This window comes from Plodia interpunctella, chromosome 5, assembly GCF_027563975.2.
Source record: "Plodia interpunctella isolate USDA-ARS_2022_Savannah chromosome 5, ilPloInte3.2, whole genome shotgun sequence".
Taxonomy (NCBI): domain Eukaryota; kingdom Metazoa; phylum Arthropoda; class Insecta; order Lepidoptera; family Pyralidae; genus Plodia; species Plodia interpunctella.
In genome coordinates, this window is record NC_071298.1 from 826,375 (window position 1) to 847,519 (window position 21,145).

Sequence of the window (21,145 nt, forward strand, 5' to 3'; positions counted from 1 at the left end):
TTGGCTATTTACAACTAGCCATATCAGATGCTTATTTCTAATGTAAAACACTTTATATGAAGCTTGTATTACATATTATAACATCATAGATTCTGGAGTCAAAAAGAATTTCAAATATACTTTAATGAGACCGACAAAATAGTAAATCTCGTAATTAATAAAGCTGATCAATTAAAGTGACTTTTAATTATTGTATTTGGTTATTTAAATACCAATATGCATTTTATTTTAAATTCAGACGAGTAGTCAATTGATCAGGTAAAAAGTAAGCATCTGTGCTTACTATGGAACGGGCTTTCTGCTTGTTTACCGGTAAGTCAAAAACTACCGGATGACTTCCGGCGGTCGAATGTTTACCGTGAGCACGTGTTGCCATCCAGGAATATCTCGGCTTTATAATGATGCGACAAGAGAACCAGAGAGTTATTGCTCACGAGAAATTCAATGCACAGATTGATCTTGAGATACTTTATTGTTTGTTACAATTTGCAGCATACTACTTGAAATTCAAACAACTCTTATATTAATAATATTATAACAAATTCAATTTGTTATGAATTATTGTTTGTTTGTAATACTTATAATACACACATCAAAAATTTGTTTTCTCATTGTGACATTTTTGTACCATGTTCAGAGCAATAAACTCATTCATTTATTTATACGTTCGATGGCAAACTTATCCCATGAAAAGATCTCTTCCAGCAATAAAATCAAAATAAAATCATTTATCCAGAAATTATATACTACATAATGTTAATAGTTAGTTAGTGTCAATAGATAACAGACTGAGATAATGTATTTTCATTAACACAAGTTTCTTCTTCTTCTTGTCGATTTAAGAACACGCCTTATTGATAAACCGTTTTGTCAAAGTATCCAGCAACATGATATGAATCTTCTTGCAACATTTTAAACATCAAACTCTATAGAATGATCTCTGAAAGTTTATCCCATGTGGATAGCATACTGTAGTATTTTGGTATGGGAGTAGCCGCGACAGTTTGGACTCAATCCAGTTGCGCGCACGCGTCGCTCACGCATGTATCGATATTAATCCAGATTTCATACAAATATTTAAAAAAGGTTTTCTATGTAGTTAGTGTAGTTGTATATAAGTGAAAACATAAAAAAATAAGTGATAAGCATTGAGGAAGTGTAAATTCAGAATAAAAGGGTTTAATAACTAAATGTTTAATAAAAAAATATATATATATTCGGTTCATGGAGATTTTGTTTTTGTGATGTAGTGGTGGATCAGATGACTACAGTTATTTTAAGTGAAAAAGTAAGTTGGATCGTTGATCGTGAAATTAATACGTGTGACAAAGACGACGTTTTCAACAAGATTGACTTTACAATAAAGATTTCAAAAAAAGATCGTAAATTCAAAATGACTCACAACGTACACACAGTTATAACGCAAAGAGCAAACAAACAATAAAACAGTAACTATTTTGAGCTAACAAAACGAGCAAGGAGCAAACATGGTTTCTTCCCGGCACGCGACTCTAGTTATATATCACAACATGTTTATTTGTATTGTCGTCTCGCTCTTGCTGCCGATAGTTAACGAAGGTGCAGGCGAGACGGCGTATCGCTCCCGAAGTTACCCTACTGAAGGGAAGAGGTTGACAAGAGAGTATCATTTGAGACAAGGGGCGTTACGAGGGTTCATAATGAAGCCGGGACCTCACTACAACCTGCAACCTGTAGAGGTGTTTCTAGGAATCCCTTATGCTGCCCCTCCAGTTGGAATCTTCAGATTCATGCCACCAGGTATTAATATATTTTGTCATTTATTCATGAAAGGAAGGCTTTAGGAACCTAATAAATAAGGTAAATATTCGCATCTCAATAAAATTACATTTCCACTATGTTGGCGCTTGGGTGTCGTGCGATAAGGATAAAAATGAAAAAAAAATAATTCCAATACAATACTTTAGATATAATGTTTCACTAGATACAAATATTAAATAAAATTATATTAAATAAAAAATAGTATATGATATAAATACTTTAGTTTCGGTCTAGTATTAGATCATCAATGTAAATGAATCGTCTATTAATTATTAATGTCTATTTCTCACGTTAGTGTTAATCAAATTGAATTCAAACCATTTGAAATGTCACATGCCTTATCCATCCCCATTTTTAACCTCCAAATATTTAATAGAATTTCTTTTCAATAGACAATTATTTGTTAGAAAATTGGAATACTATCATGTAATCAGAATGGGAATCAATATTATTATAATTTTTATTCATTTTGAAATAGGTAATTTAAATAAGATTGATCGATATATAGAATGAATAAATAAAATAAAAATTGGTGTATATACTTTTGCAAAACTCATCTTAATGTAATAATCAACAATTAATTACCCTTCCAAGAAACAAAACAAATCGTGTTACCGGGCTTATCTTCAAGGGTTGAGGGAAGAATTATCATATAAATGAAAAGTAAACTTAAATCAAATGAATGGAGCTTAAATTGCGGAATTCTCGTCGCAAGAACTCGGGGTCTGTTTACCATAAAACTGCAATGTTTAAGAATTTTAATTCATTTAAAGTCTATTTAAGTTTCATTTCAGACGTTTTTACATTTGTTTGAGGAAGTTTCAATGCTGCTAATAAACGTGTATTCAACTGTTTTTCTAGAAATAAAGCATTTAAACAACGTTGTAAGTCATATTTTGTATGCGAAAGTCTTTACTGTTATTTAATTTGAATTGTCATAATATATTTTAAAATATATAATGACAAATCACACAGATTGAGCTAGCCCCAATGTCGAACTTCGAGACTTGTATTATGGTATTACTAACTCAACGATACTATATTTTATAATAAATACATATATAGATAAACATCCAAGACCCAATCAGAAAAAGATCATTTTCCATCACGACCCGACCGGGGATCGAACCAGGGACCTCTCGGTTCAGAGGCAAGCACTTTACCACTGCGCCGCCGAGGTTGTCAAACAAGTTTAACTGTCATATAGGCACACAGATTATTTTCGAAATGATCTATTGATACATATAAAATTCTGATAATATTTCTTTTTATCCGTTCTGTCTGTAACTGATCGAAAAATCGATAATGTAATTTATTTTCAGCCAGTGCGCCCCCATGGCCCGGAGTAAAAATCGCAGACAAGTTCGCCCCTGTCTGTCCACAGTCTCTGCCCCCAGTGAGAAAAGGCAACCCCCCCGCGCCGGGCAGACAGGCCTACATGCAGAGACTGATCCCCTTCCTCACCAATGAGTCTGAGGACTGCCTCTATTTGAACATCTACGTGCCTTTCAGAGGTAACAGTGATCCTTATTGAGACAAATAGTCTGTGACATTTGAATGTCTATGTCCTGTAATACTACATACATATAGATTGAGTCACAGGACATAGACATAGTCTGTTTCTAAGTTTTTTTTCATTTAAACCACGCAACGAATTTCGATGCAGTTTTCACTGTTATTTAGACAATTTATTCCCAAAGACCTAAATACCAATAGTCAATATAAGACACAAACGTACAGTCCATATTGTTAATAGCATCATGCCACATCGTCTCAATGAGGATACCCAAAAAGTGTTGCAAGAACGAACTGTTTAACACAATTTCATTTACGAGCATTTACTTAATATTTAGAAAGAAAGAAGAAATAAAGAAAACATTTATTTGCCAAAAACATACAAATAGTCAAAATGAATTAGACCTACACGTTTTACCGAATATAGGTATGCAAATATAATTAAATAAAGAGGAGCATGCTATCCACTACAAATCCAAAACAAAAAAAGAATTATAATGTACTTATACTAGCCCTAAATTCTATCCGAGTCTATCCGAGTCTTTCATTAAAGAAATCAATTTTAAACTTTTAAGAAAGAAAATTTTAAACTTTAAAATTATTAAGTAACCGTACCTAACATTAGAGCACAGTATCTTTTAGACTATAATAATCATCAGTAATTCAGTCTAATTGCTATCGCAATTACGAGCATATTAACCAGACAGGTGCGAATTTAACTTGCATGCAAGATGAGTTGTTTCTTGCGTTAATTGAGACATTGTTTTTCTACAATAAATTATACACTTATTTGGAAAAAAATATGTTCATTATATGATACAGGTACTGTTTGCATTTTTCACTTAAAAAAACATTGTTTATTGTAATTTTACCCAATTTTCGCATCTTGTAGTCACTGTAATACAATTATCTTATGCTTTAAATCACAACCGATAATCGATCGACATTTCTTTCATCTTAATAAAATCTTAACGAGACTCCCACTTGAAGAGATTTAATTTAATTACCTCTGATATCAGTATCGCCTACTGGCTTCTGTTGCCAAGTGGGCCGTGTCAAAGATTAAAAATGCCATCGCTGTACTACGATAATATAAATAAACTAGAATCTCGCCGTACACTCTTTTTTTACCATCATCACTTTACTCTTTTGTAACACCACTTTTTGCAAAACAAAGGTTCGAAAATTAAAACGAAATGACACGAAACGAAATCGAAAATATTTTGTCTAGTTTGAAAATGAACAAGTCGACAAAACGTATATGGCAACTTGTTTTATGAGTTTTCAGTTATTTTCACTTACATTTTTAAATGTCGAGTATATTAATTTGATAAGTTAAAATGCATACTTATTAAGTTATTGAATTAAATATATTATTAATTAAGTATAGAAGTTTGATAGCGTCCCTAGAAATGCTAATTGTTGTCTCATCTACCTCATCATCATCATTTATTATAATATAAGTAATTAAATAGTTTTGGTTATTCAAAGCCTTGTATCTATAGATATAATTGAAAAGCGTAAATCGCCCAAAAATTCCATTTCAAATCAGACGTTATCCAAACCAAGCGTAAATTGCGAAAAATCCTGTTGACTGAAATCAGTGATTTCTAAACAGAAACGAAATGTGGCGCCACAGTCCAATTTCCAGGATAAATACACGTCAATCACCCACCGCTGTACCACTGAACTGTCCCGAAATAACTGCCAATGTGATTCAAACGTGGAACATCTAAATGTTATGTTATGAAACGGGAACATTTTGACTAATGTGTAATGATTGGTAACATGTCTAATGCGTTGCTATCCACAAAATTTGATCATAATAATATTTAGTACGATTTAGACCAAAACTGAACTAAACATAAACATCCAATCAGGCTATATAAACAGTCTATAAAAATTTTGGTCTGCATTGAAATGGAAAAACTGTAGAAGGCATATTTACATTCACGAAATGCCTCATTAGTAGCCTAGGAGATTTTCGTCTTCATACTCGTACTATCGCATCGATGCCGACGCAAATGCGTAGTTGCGCAGTTTGCATGAGTGCTTTTAATACTGCAATGAAAAACCAGTGATATATGCCTAAATTCCCAAGTCCGGCGAACTGTCCCGCGATAAGGATAACTGCGAAGCCAGCATAAGAAAAAAGAGCGCGCTAGATATGTTTAAGTCTTTGACATCTGCATAATATATATACTACTAGTATGCTATATGCATACTAGTTACATAACACATACAAATCACATTCGTATTGATGCTCTCAAATACAATACATACTAATTTCCAGTAGCTGTAATTTGATTCTCCATATTACACATTATAATTGGCAAATATGGTTAATTTCTAAACAACGATAAAATGTTTGACGATCCACGCGATTTAGCAAGTTGTTGAGCCCCATTTCGGCAGTTAAATAGGCAATCCAACTTTTTAATGGCTACGCAATCCATTAGGCGAATTTAAATTTCTCGGATGAAAGAAATGTACACCTTATTTATATTACAACAAAGTTTAAATTGTTTCCGTGATGGTATTTGTTCCACGCTTCCTTAGGAAATTGAGTAATGTCGCCATTATAACGCCTTAAAACGGCAGCTTTTGTTATGGGGATGACAAAATACAGCATAACAACAACTTCTGTTTCTTATAAGCCAGTACCGGTTAGTCTTTAAATTAAAAATCACCTCGACACTTACCGACTTTTCTTTATTGTCAATTGAAAAAACATAATTATTAGCTACATTGTCCTGGATTTAAATACCGAACGAATCGAAATGAAAAGTTGGCATAATGCTGAACAAAAGTACAATTGTTATATAGACAGATAGAGTGACTTTATTTTTTTGAATATCACACCAAGAAATTTAGGTAACAGAAGCAAACTTCAGTATTATTCTAATACCATTATTGCGAATTGAAATTAAGCAATCAATTTTCTTGAAATTTTGCTTACATATAGTTTGAAGTATGAAGACGGACATTATGGTACCTTTCATCCCGGAAAAATAACTGCTCGCGTGGGAAACTCACGCGCGTGTAGCCACGGGATATAGCTAGTTTTCCGTGAAGAAAAAATATACATAAAGAGCCACAAATCCCAAAATCTCAAGTGTGAATCGACATCTATTATTATCACATTCCTCGTTCTACATTAGTTTAGTGGCAGATATTTATACTCCTAAGAATTTGGATACTCAAACGGGACGGAAGTGCTGTAAATAGATCCCTCAGAACTAGATTCGGGCGCCACAGTAACTCCATTCGTTTACGTTCCATATCTTCTGTTTATTGCTACTCATTTGCTAATAATCTTTTATGAGTTTATGCTACTAGCTGGAGATGAGCGTTCGAAGGGCTTCTGTTAAAAAATTGTTTAAAAAGACGTTTTTCAGCAAAGTATCAAATCTGATGCTAATCTGAAGAATTATATCTATTTCGTTATCATTTGAAATTATAAATAATTCGTTATTATCATAAAAATATATTTCAAGTATAATAAATGCATATTTTTTATATGAATTAGAACATAAACAAAGCAAAAGCACTCGTAAGTACTCCACAAAATTTAGATATTTTCAAACAAACTTTATATTTCTTGGATTGTGAAGAAAACATGTAGAAAATAACAGAATGATTGAAAATTAGTTTTTGAACCAAAATATAGTACAATAATACTTTGATTTACAAATAACCTTTGAATTTTATTTAACTTGCAAAAGGATTTTATTAAATCAAACTGGGATTTATTTAACTGGCTAAAAATACTATCAACCCACATCTCGAGGGTAATTATGGAATGATTTTCACAGAAAATAAAAACATTGTAGCGATTTGAGAACAGGCCGGGGATCGCTATTGTTTGCGAGTTTTGAATTCTAAGTTCAAAAGATTTATTCAGAATAAAAAGATTATAAAAGAAACAAAGATAAAATACGTAAATACTATTTTTGATACTTGAATAGGGTCCAAAACGTATATAACTAAAAATAGTTTCTATACACGACCTCTAAATTGTATGTTTTCGAATGAATTGTCAAATCAAAATCTTCAAGAATTTAGATGAGCATAAACATTTATTGTATGCATATAATGTCATAACAAATATAACACTACATTATAACTGCTTACAAATCTTACGAAAAACATGTTTATAATTAACGAAATCATTAGAGCTATAACATTAACATTAAAGAAGCAAGCGATTTCAATAAGAAACCCAATTCTGTTAATACGTGTAATATATAACTAAACGTAATATAACTCCACAAAAGAGACAGATATATATATGCATTAGGCCGTCTCCCTCTCAAATTGCTCGCTAAGGGTTGTACTTCCGCCCTCATTAATAACAACTAAACAATGCCAAGGAGCGGGGCGACGTCAATGGACCCTTGATTTTCCATGGCCGTTGTTCCTGCCATGAACTTTTTATTTTTTTAATGTTGTTCTGAACGTTCGGGTTTTGGATAAAAACAGGCTCCGTAAGTATAAGGACCTGTTTCACCGCTTGCTGACAAAATATCTGATACAATATATAAGTATAAATAATTAATCATAAATATTGAGATAAATTATAATGAATTCAAAATAGATAAAATTGTTAAAATTAAAGTAACTAATGTAGCTAATAAGTTTTTTCGGAATCAGAATGTCTATAAAATATTAACAAAAATTAAACTATGCTAACAAAATTGGCATTACATCAGCGCCGACAAGAATGTTCGTAAAAAACGACTTAACATTATTTATGATATGTGGATATAAATAAATATAAACGCATAAGTTGTTATGACACGTTTGTACTGAGATTTATACAAAACATTGAATCTTGTTCAATTTTGTTATGTTTGAATGGAACCACGTGAAACATTATTCCGATAATATCGATACTTACATATTTTTTTGCCAATTAGTTAACTTTTCAGAGCGAGCCAATTTACATCGATAGGTGTAGTAAAAATAAGTATAGTACCTATATTTATTTTTTTAGAAAAATGACATCTCGTAATACCTTTATTAATTTTAAAAAATATAACATTTTATTATTATTATTCTCGGTTAAACTTTTTGTAATTTAAAAAGAACTTCCTAAAAAGCCGTTTAATTACAACGCATATTTAATTGACTATTTAATAAAAAAAAAAAACAATATTTTACTATTTTCTTTATTTGTACGAGTTGAAAAAATACGTCTTATTTTTGTCTTATGTTCACATGTACCAATACCGCGGCCCAAGACTGTTGCCTATGGAAGAAAAGAAAATCTTTCTGTCTTTCTTCCAAGACAGAAAGATTTTCTTTTTTCTGGTTTTATTCCAAGTATTATTTGAATGGGTTCTTTGTTTAGAGATCTTTTATTATCAACCTATTTCTTTATCCTAATATTTCAAAACAATTAAAAGCGCCATCTACCAAACCATAACATAAGTTACTAACAAACAACCCATCTGAAACCGAAATTACTACGTAGGCACTTTCGTTTGTTCGTCTCGTGCTTTCAGCAAAATTTCCAAGACAGTTCCTAAAGCCTAAACGAGATGGCGCTACGAGTCACAAAAATCCAAATTGTTATTAAGCTCTGCACTCCACAATAATTTGGATTATTATACCTCAAGATAGACTTAGGACCCAGAATGTTTTTTTAACGATTTTATGATCACAAATAGATTCAGAAATCTCATCCTAAAATTTAACATAGGCATTGCTGGCAACAACTGGACAAGGATGGCCTAGGACAGAGATAGTTGGCGGAGACGGAAGGACCATTTATTTATTTGTTAAATAATTATTTCAGATCACGAAAGAGCAAAGAAAATGCCAGTCCTTGTATTCATTCACGGCGATTCCTTCGAATGGGGCTCAGGGAACCCGTACGATGGCAGCATCCTAGCTTCCTACGGGAACATCATAGTTATCACCGTTAATTTCAGACTCGGGATTCTAGGTAAGAAAATAGGGTTAAAATGTAAAAGTAACCTGTTGTAGGTTTATTAAAAAGACTATTTATAGAGGCTTTTTAGCTATTTAATTACACCTCCTTACAATCGTATTAATAAAATAATAATAATAATCGTATTAAAATCGTATTCCTCATGGCTGAGGGTCGTAGTCAAATGGATTGATACACATAATGACTTTCTTGACAATATGAATGGAGTGGTTTGCCATTTCATTCTCCATGATAATACTTCACTTATTTTATTTATTGATCAATTATTATGTTTTAATACTTATCTAAGTTTACAGTAAAATAATCGTTTTGTTAAAAGTATTTAACTTTTAATGTAGATAAGTATTTATTTACTTAGATATTTCTACATATTCAATTTAAATTTATTGGTGCATTTTTTATCTAAAACTAAAGCTATTTACTAGCCAATTACCGGCGCACTATCGCTACTATCAATTTATTACACTTATTAGAAAAAAAAACAGATGATGTCACACTAGATAAATAATTTTATTAGAACGATTATAATTCATTCATAAAAAAATATTATGACGATTAAAATCTAGTACAAAATTATTTTTATTTATTTTTGAAACTCCACTCCAGGTTTCCTCAAGCCAAGTCTTACAGACCACGCATACGGCAACAACGGTCTACTGGATCAGCTGGCGGCGCTGCAGTGGATCAAGGAGAACATCGAGGACCTGGGAGGAGATTCCTCATCAGTGACTGTCATGGGCCACGGCCGAGGCGCGGCGTGTGCTAGTTATCTCATGTTGTCTCCCATTTCTTATGGTAACAATTATTAAAGCTCAATTGCTTAATAATGCTCCGTTGTTTTGACGTCCGTTGACAGATAACTTAGAAATTGTATATAGCTGCAATGTGCTAAGTTGAGACAACGTAGCGTGGGGACCTGGCTCTTAGACTAGGACCAGAATTATTTGTATTAGAGAAAAGAAAAAATATCTGAATATCATTATCCTTCCTTATACCTCTTATTCATTCATGTTGTCTTTTTAGGGTCTACTAAAAGAAGTATTTTCTTTTTATATGTACTTCATAGTCTAAGTATCGTTGTGACATAAATAAAATGTGAATTAAGTATGGGGTACAGTAAGAATGACAAAAGAGTTCACTACTTTTCATTAAAATTAATAATTTTAAGATTAGTAAAATAAAATTTGTCCAGGTCTGTTCCATCGAGCAATTCTGATGTCAGGGACTGCATTGTCTGACTGGGCGATGACCAAAGATCCTGGAAGATATACATTTCAAGTAGCTCAGAGCTTGAAATGCAACCCCACATCGAAGAACATGATGGCGTGTCTTCAAAATAAACCGTAAGTTTTATAATAATGATAAAAATATCAATTTTAGATGAAAGGTAATTAAAAGTCAACGAACTTAAGAGTGCACAGTTTTGATTTTGGCAGAAAACACACACGGCAGAGAAACTTTATTGCAAGGGCTATACATATAAAAATAATATCAAAGTTTTGATCCGGACTCAGAAACCTATATTTAAATGAGCAATTCTTACAGAGAGAGAATTTTTAATTTTTCTTCTTAAAATGGACGGCAATGCAATTTTTCATTTATGGGTAATATGTTAATTCAACTATAAACCTGTGATAAAAGTAGATGCATGTCTGTCTTAAGAGGGATTTGACTAAATAAAAAGATTTTTATGAAATATGATTCGACGAAAAAAGCTACTGCTAAAAATGTAATCCTCGAAAAAATATTATTAGTACGTGTTATCGTTTTTCTCCGAAGTTGAAAAACCGAATGAACTTAAAAAGGGAAACGATGGACATCATTATGAAACCAACATAAAAAGGTTACCCCAAGGTTCCAATTTCTGAAGTACTTGATAACGGCTTTCAAAGAATCTAATGAGTTTCAAATTAACTTTCGCCTTTGCTAACGTAAGTATATCCAGATATTGTAGGTGTGCTTTTGTAGATGGCATTTTTATTTTTGTGCTCATTGAACCACGACATTTTATAGGTTTATGTAATTGGATGTTTATTAGTTGATTGCGGCAAATCTTTCTCTTGTCAGTTGAAAATCAAAAGACGTAATATTCGGTTTCCGTAATTCGTTTGTAAAGTCTTAACTACACGAAGAAAACACGTACAGAGAAAGCAGTAACATAATAATTAGTATTGTTTTTCGTAAAGCCTCCGTTTCTGCTTTTAAAATAGTAATAATAGTATCAAACAAAAAATCTACAATAATAGTAGTATCAAACAAAAAATCTACAATTAGTGTCTATGTTTTGAGCTCTGTTTAATTCATATATTATCACGAGGTCGGAGAAGAAAATAAAATATTTATTTGATACATGCATATAAATAACACTTTACAATGTTTAATATAAATACAAGTTGCACCACAATGGATTTCGCTCAGCATTGTGTCCTGGCGTGAACCGGGACGCTGGTCTTGCACATTCTAAAATCTATAATATAAAATTTCAGATTAGCAGAAATAAAAAGCGTCCAGATTCTCGCACGCCAGTTCGAAGTACCACTAGGACCAATAGTCGCTGGCTCCTTCATACCCAGCGAACCAGTGGAAACTATGGCGTCCTTCCCCAATTTACTGAGCAAGTAAGTGAGAGTAACAAATAAGTAGGACAAGCTTTTTGTAGGTGACAGCAGATTATCGTAAAATATTGTCATTTTTTTTATCATTTTCGAGATGCATATTTCAAGGTCATATTTTTAAGAATAGCTACAGGCAAATCTTACATACCGCATCTATTTTCCCTGTTTTCCTTCCTAAGCACATGAGAAGGAAAGAGAGGAAGAGATGCGGCATGATACGGATAAATAACGACCATAATGTAACAATGCAAATGTGTCTCTGCCTCTGAAAAGGCTGCGATGAAGTTTGTTGCGCCGCTTCTTCTTCCCCTGCGCTTTGGAAGGCGTCAGTAGACTTAGTTTAAGTAATTTTTGACGTCAATAAGTGATGCATATCATCCTAAATAGAATAAAGAATTTTGAATTTACAAATAGAGATATTGTTAGATGATTATTTGATCTGTTCTTAGTAATTTCAATATGCCTTTAAAACAGCTAAAATCTTATAATACAGAAACTGGAGCAAGTAATATGCTTACATTTCCAGAGCAGATGAGATGAAAGTAATATAGACAAAAGATACTGCATTTTATTCGACATAAAGCATGATTTCATTGTTCCTCAAATCGTCGGTGGAAACGCAAAGGATTTCAGTCATTTCGATCGGTTGCGCCGAAACAAAGGCTCTCTTTTGACTGCTGGAGGCTTATGTGTTGACAGTTATTGATGATTCCGTGTCTGGAACCGTGGCAGAGATTGTAGTTAGATTTATATTGCAGAATTAATGAGCAATTGCTTGATTTGAAACGAAAGTGATTATCGCGATTATAACGCTTTAGGATGATTGAAGGACATCAATTCATAGGAATTTGGTTACACATTTAAGATCACGTCACTTGAAATAAGTATTGGTTGGACCAATAGGTTTTATTTAGTTCTTTATACATTTATAAAACTTCCCGTAAGATTAAAGTAGCGCTTTCTTTCGGGCATTATAAACAGAGGTATAACTGAACCTCCTTGATCCTCTTGGTGGCTAGTAGTTCCCCTAGACTGTAAGGGGCTTCCGACAATAAAGCGAACCAACCTAAGCCCCTCTGATAGCGTGCGAATACCTGGACATCAGAAGCTGCTGGTTGCTGGTGGTGATATTTGGTAAGTGCCTTCTTTATTTTATTTTGGAAGTAGTGCGGTTTTAACTTGCGGAAGTTATCATGTACAGAAGGTGGAGACATAAAAAAAATGATCATAATTTATTTGGTCTGAACTCGTAAACCTGAAGTTATCAGCCCCGCTTGGAAGGCCTATTTACATGGCCAACCAAGTATTATCATTAATACTGTTTGATATGTAATTTGTTACGAAGCGTGTTGTTCCGCTTGGAGATAAAACCACTCCAAATCATATCGATATGATTTCTAGTATCTATTAATTGCCTCTTATTATGAGGCAATTAATAGTCTTGGCAGCTAGATAAGCAACATTAGATTTCTTATGGAGGGTAGAATTTAGGCAAACAGTTGTCAAGACATCTTCAAGATTCAAAGCTTTATTTTTTGTGCCATAATAGCCGCAAAACTCGACAATTGTACTTATAATACATTCCAAATTTCTTATTTTTTGGCTTATAGTTTATATAATATACTGCACAATAGTTCATTAATCCGTACTAATGTGACCATGAAATGGCTTTCACGCGAAGTATTAAAACCATTGCGTAAGTCCATGAGCGAATCGACATATTCTCGTGCGCCTTGAGTGAATTCACAAGAGTCACTTTATTTGTCATTTGTTATGTGTTGTAATTTATTATAAGTCTGCACTATCGCTTTAGGTGTCTACCTGTAATGGTAGTCGTAAGAAAGAATAAATAATTAAATAAATAAATGAACACTCGAAGGTAAGAGATCAATTTTACTGTTCTACTTTCAGATACCAGGTCTTGAGTGGAGTGACGGAACTGGAGAGCTATCATGACTTCGGAGCTATGGAACTGGAGCTGGGCATGCTGGAGACTCAGCGAGACGACCTCATCACCAAGTACGCTGAGATCGTGCTTGGCGGCGATGGGAAAGAGCTCATGAAGGAGATATTAAGACAGTAAGTTTTTTCAGACTTTACGGAACTCACCAGAAATTACGTTATAATTTAAATAGGGATAGGTCAAATAGGGATGCTGAGCTGGAGAAGAAAAAGTAGGTAAGCGGAACCTGAGCTCCGACGCTCAATGGCTGTCGAAGTAACCGGGAAAACGATTATAGATAGAGAGTGAGAAACAAAGTTATGATGGAATATATTATGGCTAAATATGCTTATATTGCCAAAAAAGTGAACTGTAATTTTAAAACAGAATCACAAACACAAAGTGAGTAGGAATCGGCTTGTGATGTTCGGGTCCAAAAATATGCTACAAAAACATACAACGACTCTGATATGTATTTACGGTTTAAATATTTTGTTACTTTTTACCAAGGTAACATATTAATTGATTGACACATTTCAGATATTTGCCGTCAAAACTAGATCCTCAGCGGTGGGGGGTGAATGAGAATCGTGACGTTATCCTCAACATCTTCAGCGATGCCAGAACGCTAGCGCCAGTCATCAGTTTCGCCGACTACCAGTCAAAGGCCAACAGACAGTCGTACTTCTACGTCTTCGGACACAACTCCATCAGTACAGAGTACGCTGCAGTAAGTATTGAAAAACGATCAAGTTTTGTAGTGCCCGGATTTGGCTGTGTTTTTTTATACTAGCAAACAGGCAAACAGGCATTCGACCCGCCTGATGCTAAGTGGTCACCACAACCTATAGACACTTGCTACATCAGGGGTATCAAATGCGCGTTACCTATTTTGTGGCCTAAGGTATTTTGCCATAGTACGCCGTAATTAGACCACCTCTTTATTTTTCGAACCGGAACATAACGCAAACATTGCTGCTTGGTTGAGTTCGTGTACGATCGTCTCGGATTGAGAAAGTTACAATATTGTTTTAAAATGTCATGTGTGAAAATATTAGATGTAAAAATAACTCAAAAATCTTATCGTTTCGCACAGATTTTAATAGTTTTACTAAATCGGAGTGCCGTGTGAAATTCAATCTATTGCATGTAAGTTAAAAATGTTTAACAAAAAATGTCATCATTTATATCAACTAATATTTAAAAGATGATTAAATTATTAAGTTTAAAATCTCAAAAACGATTGAATTCATTTAAGCCATGCAATTCTGAAATAAAGACAAACTTTTGATAACGACTTTTTCATTGCACTGTTCAAAAAGAAAATTAAAAGAGAACTCAGAAATTCTCAGTCTTCGAAACAATACAGCCAAATGATGGAGAAACTTGTCGATTGTTCTGGTATAGTTCTCTTTGGTATCCCCTGTCTCGCACCTCCTATATTTCTGGAAGACTATATTCGCTGGTTTAGGTATTTTCATGAGTACTTGCTATTTTAATTTTAGACTAATTATATTATTTTGTATATACTACTATATTTATTATTCTTCTTAATTAATCTTTTTCATTTCACACTCCTCAAGTTTCGGTTGTATGCCATGAATTGTACTAGATATAAATTAACTAGACCAACAAATTTTGGTCGTCTATTATTTTGGTCATCATAATCGAAAGGGAGCGGAGGGCGCTGGTGGTTAGGGCTAATATGATAGCTCGAAGATTTGCACGTTGCTCGAAGGAAGTGAAAGTTACACTCTTTCGAGCATATTGCACATCATTGAGCATACACGCAAAAATCATACAGCGCTCTCGGCGTCCAATATAACAACGCATTCAGGGTGCTGATGGGGTTGCCTAGATTCTGTAGTGCATCAGGGATGTTTGCAGAAGCGAACTATACTACTTAGCGAACTATATTACTATGCGTAAGCTTATTGCATCCCTGGTGCGCAGGATGCGGGCCAGCACCAACAGTATCCTGAGTATGGTGGCCAGCAGACTGGATTGTGTGTATATACAGTTCAGTCTGCTGGCCACCGATGTATATCGGTCGCTGTTGCGCAGTCTCACACGGAACTGATGGATGTTTTGTGTGTTTTTTTATTTATTTATTTGTATTTACTAACAATAGGTTAAGGTTTCATTGTTACTAACAAAAAAATTGACTTATGGTCTGAATAAATAAATTTTATTATTATTATATTTTCTTGGGAAAATGGGAAATACCATGTGTTTTAGTTACACGTATAAGTTACCTAAATTTATTTGAAATTCGTCCCTACTATTGCTAATACAGGGCAAAGCAAGCTAATAATTGGACATGAATTTGACTGTACTAATAAATTAGGGAAAAAATACCATTATAATGTTTGCATTGAACTCATGTTATACTGTATATTGTATACTATATCTTATACTGTATATAAAAAAAAAGTATAGGAATTGCAAAGAAAGAACAAGCAAGTCTTCACCATTTTTCAGTTTAAAACTTTGCAACAGGTGCGACGATGTTGAATTGAAGGCAGTGCTACGTTTTTTACGTTTATTTAACGGAGTCACTTGTGTTGTCGAAGCTTTGCAATACGGCACTTGTGAAGTGACTATGATAAGTTAGTTTTACATTATTATTGAAACTACTCCAAACCATGGATTAAACTTCCTTCAGCAGTGTCCCCTGATAGTTTCGAAATTGGGGCTTTCAAGAGTCTATCGCTTTCTCAAAAAGTCGGCAGCAAACCGCAAGTCTCAGGTTGCCGATGTCCATGGTCTATTGTGTTTGCTTTCATCACTATACCATAAAAATACTTGAACTGATATTAATTAAACCATATGTAATAACTCAATTACATTGATCACTTTATACGCCAAATCATTCTATAGAAAGATGTTCGTAAATTTCAAATCTTATGCCTTATAACGCTTATTTTCGAGAAGAGCAGTCGTTGCGACAGTAGTATAATTAAGTCTCAAGGATTTTGATGTCGCTTTTTACTAATCATATTGCAAAATCTTGTCATATCTGGTCCCTGTCAGGTATCGACCCCATTGCTCAGTTGCGCTCCGTCCCCCCAACCCTTTGGCGTTGACGTCCGTCGATAGATTCATTCAGTATAACGCAGAAATATGGAGCTTCGACGTACCTACGTTGACGCATCAATCTTAGAACCTATGTTAATCAACGAAGCATAACGGAGCTTTGGAGCTGGAGCCTGACGAACGATTATTTCTCCGCAGCTCAACAAGAGCGTCAACGGCGAAGAGTTGCCATATGTTCTGGGCATCCCGCTCGGAGGAGCCAACACCCACTTCCATACTGAGTATACACCTAAGGAGAAGCTTCTCAGCGAGGTCATGATGAGACTGTGGACCAACTTCGTGAAGATCGGGTAAGTTCTATTCGTTTTTATTTAAACTAAAATATCACAGCGTTTCTCTTTTCGAGAAATCGCCGTATTGCGTGACTGAAACATTACATCTAATTGTTTTAATACATCTTGTTCTCTTTTTGTAAATTACAGAACTCCAAACACCCAGAGCGTCAATAAATATTACACATTGGATTCAAAATCCTGGCACCAGTACAATGTTGAATGGCCAGAATATGACGTCAGTCACCAGTCTTACTTGAAAATAGGTGAGTCGTAGGCATAACAAAACAACTAAAAATAAGGAAGAATTTAAAATTGTCGAACTAATAATTAGTTCGAGAATTTAAAAATCTTCTTCAGCACAAAGAAATAACTTGCCGTCATTTATTAAATAAACATCATTTGCATTATTTGCGAATATTACTTACAACAATGTAAGTAATATTCGCAAATAATTTTTCGACGATTGATTCAATAGCAGTTTTCTCTTATTTAATATTATTTTAGAAATTAAACTCCATCTTTGCAGATATACCTCCATACATTAGCAGCTTGTACAGGTCAAATTTCACTAAATTCTGGCTCGACACGTTGCCTAAGAAGACAAGACGAACCTTCATCGACCCCATGTTTGAGCCGCCAACGCCCAAGCCTAAACCAACACGACGCGACCCAGGTGATTAAACTGATATATCGTATATTTGTGTACACTACTCACTAACTAATCTATAAAAACATTCAGAAGTCATCTATACTATTATTATAAAGAGGTAAGAGTTTGTGAGTTTATGACTTTATGAGTTTGTATGTTTTGGGGGCGAGTAATCTCCGAAACTCAAACCGATTTCAAAAATTCTTTCACCATTAGAAAGGTACATTATCCAAAATTGCTATAGGCTATATTTTATCTCAAAATTCCCATGGGAGCGTAGCCCCGGGCAACATCTAGTAACATATAAAATAAGTGAACGCATAGTGGATCAATGAAATATTTAAAAAAATATTAAAATTTGTTAAACATTATAACGGCCATATTTTAATCTATTTGCGTATCAGTCAAATATATCGTTTAAATGAACCGTAAGTACTTGTCATGTTTCAGATCCCATTCAGAAGTTAATCCACTTTCGAGAAAATCACGCATCACGTGGAGCAGCTCCATCCATATCCTACGGCAGAGTACGTCCCTATTCACCGCCAGAACCACAACCAGATCCAGATATTCGCTTCAGGGAAATATCATCCATTGAATCCCCTTCGCGAGCTATCCCTAATCACATGGAAAAACTCTATACAACTACAATAAAACCAAAACTGTTTCCAATTGCAATGAAACCACCAATACCAGTAAAAACTTCTAGTGCTACTATGACCCTTATAATATCACTTGGAGTTCTTTTTCTCGCTGTAAATGTAGGAATATGCGCAATATTGTATATTAAAAAGCGCAGACTACGTCTTAGGGAGAGAGTCGTCGAGAACCCTCGACCGCCTCGAGCCGAGATTGGGGAAGTGGATGTAATCGGTCAAAAGAGTTCTAAGGACGACAAAAGTGCTTTGCAAACATTTAAAAATGGCTGTAACGTTTTAAAATCGATGAGTTTGACAAAAATACGTAGAAATAGTAAAAAAAGTAAGAAAAAGTCAGAAATATGTAAAACGCCGAAATCTGATGACTCGGGCGGGTTTCGAGAAAGATTCCAATTAAGGAGACATTTGTCGACAAGTACATTAGATGCTCATACTAAGGTGAGGGATTGGATAACTAATGAAGTAATGCATAGGTGTTCTCCAGGAATTTTGAGAAAATCTAACTCTGATCTAAATAATGACAAGCACTTGACGATAGTAAAACCTTTTACACGATCAGAAGAACTTCTTTCAGAGACTAAACGTTCCAAAAGAGATGTAAAAGATATAAAAGAAAAAAATAATCAGAAATCAAATTCTAGAAAATCAGATGGTACCAAAACTAGAACTTCTGAGAAGACAACATCAACTTCTGCTCTTGATTCACACTCCTCAATCGGAAGTCACAAAAATTCAACAACAAGTCTTAGACGTACGGGACATTCAACTGACTCTTTAAAAAGCAAGGGAACTGAAAGTATTAAATCAAGGAAAGTGTCTGTAGCTATTGATGCAACACCAGCAGCTAGGACAAATTCAATTCTTAGGCAAGAACCTATAGAAATAACTAAATCATTGGATTATTCCGATCAAAGACATTCCAATACTGAAAATAAGCTACAAAGATCTAAAACAGAACAAGATATTAAAGCTGAGAAAGAAATTACGACAGAAAATAAAGAAACTAAGACGTATACTAATGTTGTGACTCTTTCTGTGCAACAAGAAAAGCCGTTGAAAATATATCATAAGCATTCCACTTCAGATCCTGTTACAGATGTCAACTATGATAAGTTAATTAAAGAAAAAATGGAAAACCAAACTTTAGATATACTTCCTCCGGTTACATTCAGAAATGATATAAATGTAACTTCAAGGGATGAAAAGATACAAACAGAGCCTTTGACCGCAGCCGAAGCTTTGCTTACTATTCAAAGAAGAAATTTCCCGAAAGTCCTACCTGATTTACCAAAAGCTCAAAAAAGGCTGTCATTGCAGCCTAATAGTTTGCAAACTTTTAGAGGTTTTGGAAGTATAGATCATCAGGTTGAACGACCTAAAATCCCACCTCAGCCTCCGCCTCGTACGACAACTTTAGAAAGGAGGCTTGCATATAAAAATACAAAACCATTGTCATCATTCGATCCTACGATTATTAACAAAATCACGGAAACTGACACGTTGAATAAAAATTACGAAAACATCAATACTCTATACTCACAATTAGAAACGACCAGTGATATATCAAAATCATTTGACAAAATTGAATACATTGACAAACCGGAATCAATTATTTTAACTCAAAGAGATAGAGACTATCCCAAAGTTATAATCGCTTCTAGTACTACTCCATTGAGTGATCCCAAAATCATCATAAAACCAACTCCAAGTAAAATAGAATTACCTTCAAATATACCACGAGTCAGACTACCAGATGATTTTCATTCTCAAGCTGGCTCAGTCACGTCTTTTTCCTCGTTTTGTTCTGAAGACGACGATGACGATACTGGTGATGAATTAGATGATATTGCAGAAGACAAACTTTTGCAAGAGTTGGTTGGTGGAGTGGAATCTCCTACAGATATGACACAGATTCTAGACACAAAAGGTCCTGACTCCGTTTATGGGAAAAAATTGGAAATTGTGCCAGTTAAATTAAATCCAGGTTACATTTCACCTAAAAACAAAGAAGACTACGTCTGCGTTACAGACTTGCATTTACCAGATGTTACGGACTTAGAAAAAACTGCCCAAATCAAGCCCAATTTCGGCCTTAACAAACTTCAACATCGAACTGAAAGTATTCACAGGCCTCCAGAAAAAGCTGTTAAAGTGAAACAGAAAAGGTCAATGAAACCTAGTTCACTTTTAAATAGAAGTAATAGAAGTAGTAAGAGGAGTAGTGATAAAAGTAAAAGTAGTTCAAGTACTCTAGACTATTCTAACTCAGGGTCGTCTAATGATACCGAAACTAGTACAGGCACAGTGAGAAAAGTTGAAGTGAAATAAGACTGTAGAAAAAAAATATAATTATATCACCTTTTTCATTAACTAATTTAGAAATTTTTATATCAATTTTTTTTATTGTACTTATTAGGACCCGCATTGATACTATCTTAGTCTTAACACATATGTATTAGAAAATTATTACAATCTAAAAATATACGTTTTGATAAATATAGACTTTTTTATTGCTCCCTACTAATTTAAAGATAAGTACAGTTAGTAATCGGAGTATTGTTGTCAAAAGTATTCTACTAAAATGTGTTCTGTTCTTAAATTTAACAACAGTATAATATAGTATATTAAACTAATTGCT

General features: G+C 33.9%; 1 protein-coding gene across 1 annotated transcript; it reads left to right on the forward strand.

Annotated features, from left to right (window-relative positions):
• The first annotated feature begins 1,024 nt into the window (after positions 1-1,024).
• Positions 1,025-21,005, forward strand: LOC128670152 (uncharacterized). Its single transcript, XM_053745586.1, has 12 exons — positions 1,025-1,779; positions 3,123-3,314; positions 9,116-9,265; positions 9,878-10,066; positions 10,464-10,614; positions 11,758-11,889; positions 13,798-13,965; positions 14,369-14,558; positions 17,063-17,214; positions 17,347-17,462; positions 17,726-17,872; positions 18,299-21,005. The coding sequence occupies exons 1-12, from the start codon at positions 1,488-1,490 to the stop codon at positions 20,833-20,835; spliced, it is 4,416 nt and encodes a 1,471-aa protein (XP_053601561.1). The 5' UTR covers positions 1,025-1,487; the 3' UTR covers positions 20,836-21,005.
• The last annotated feature ends 140 nt before the right edge of the window (positions 21,006-21,145 follow it).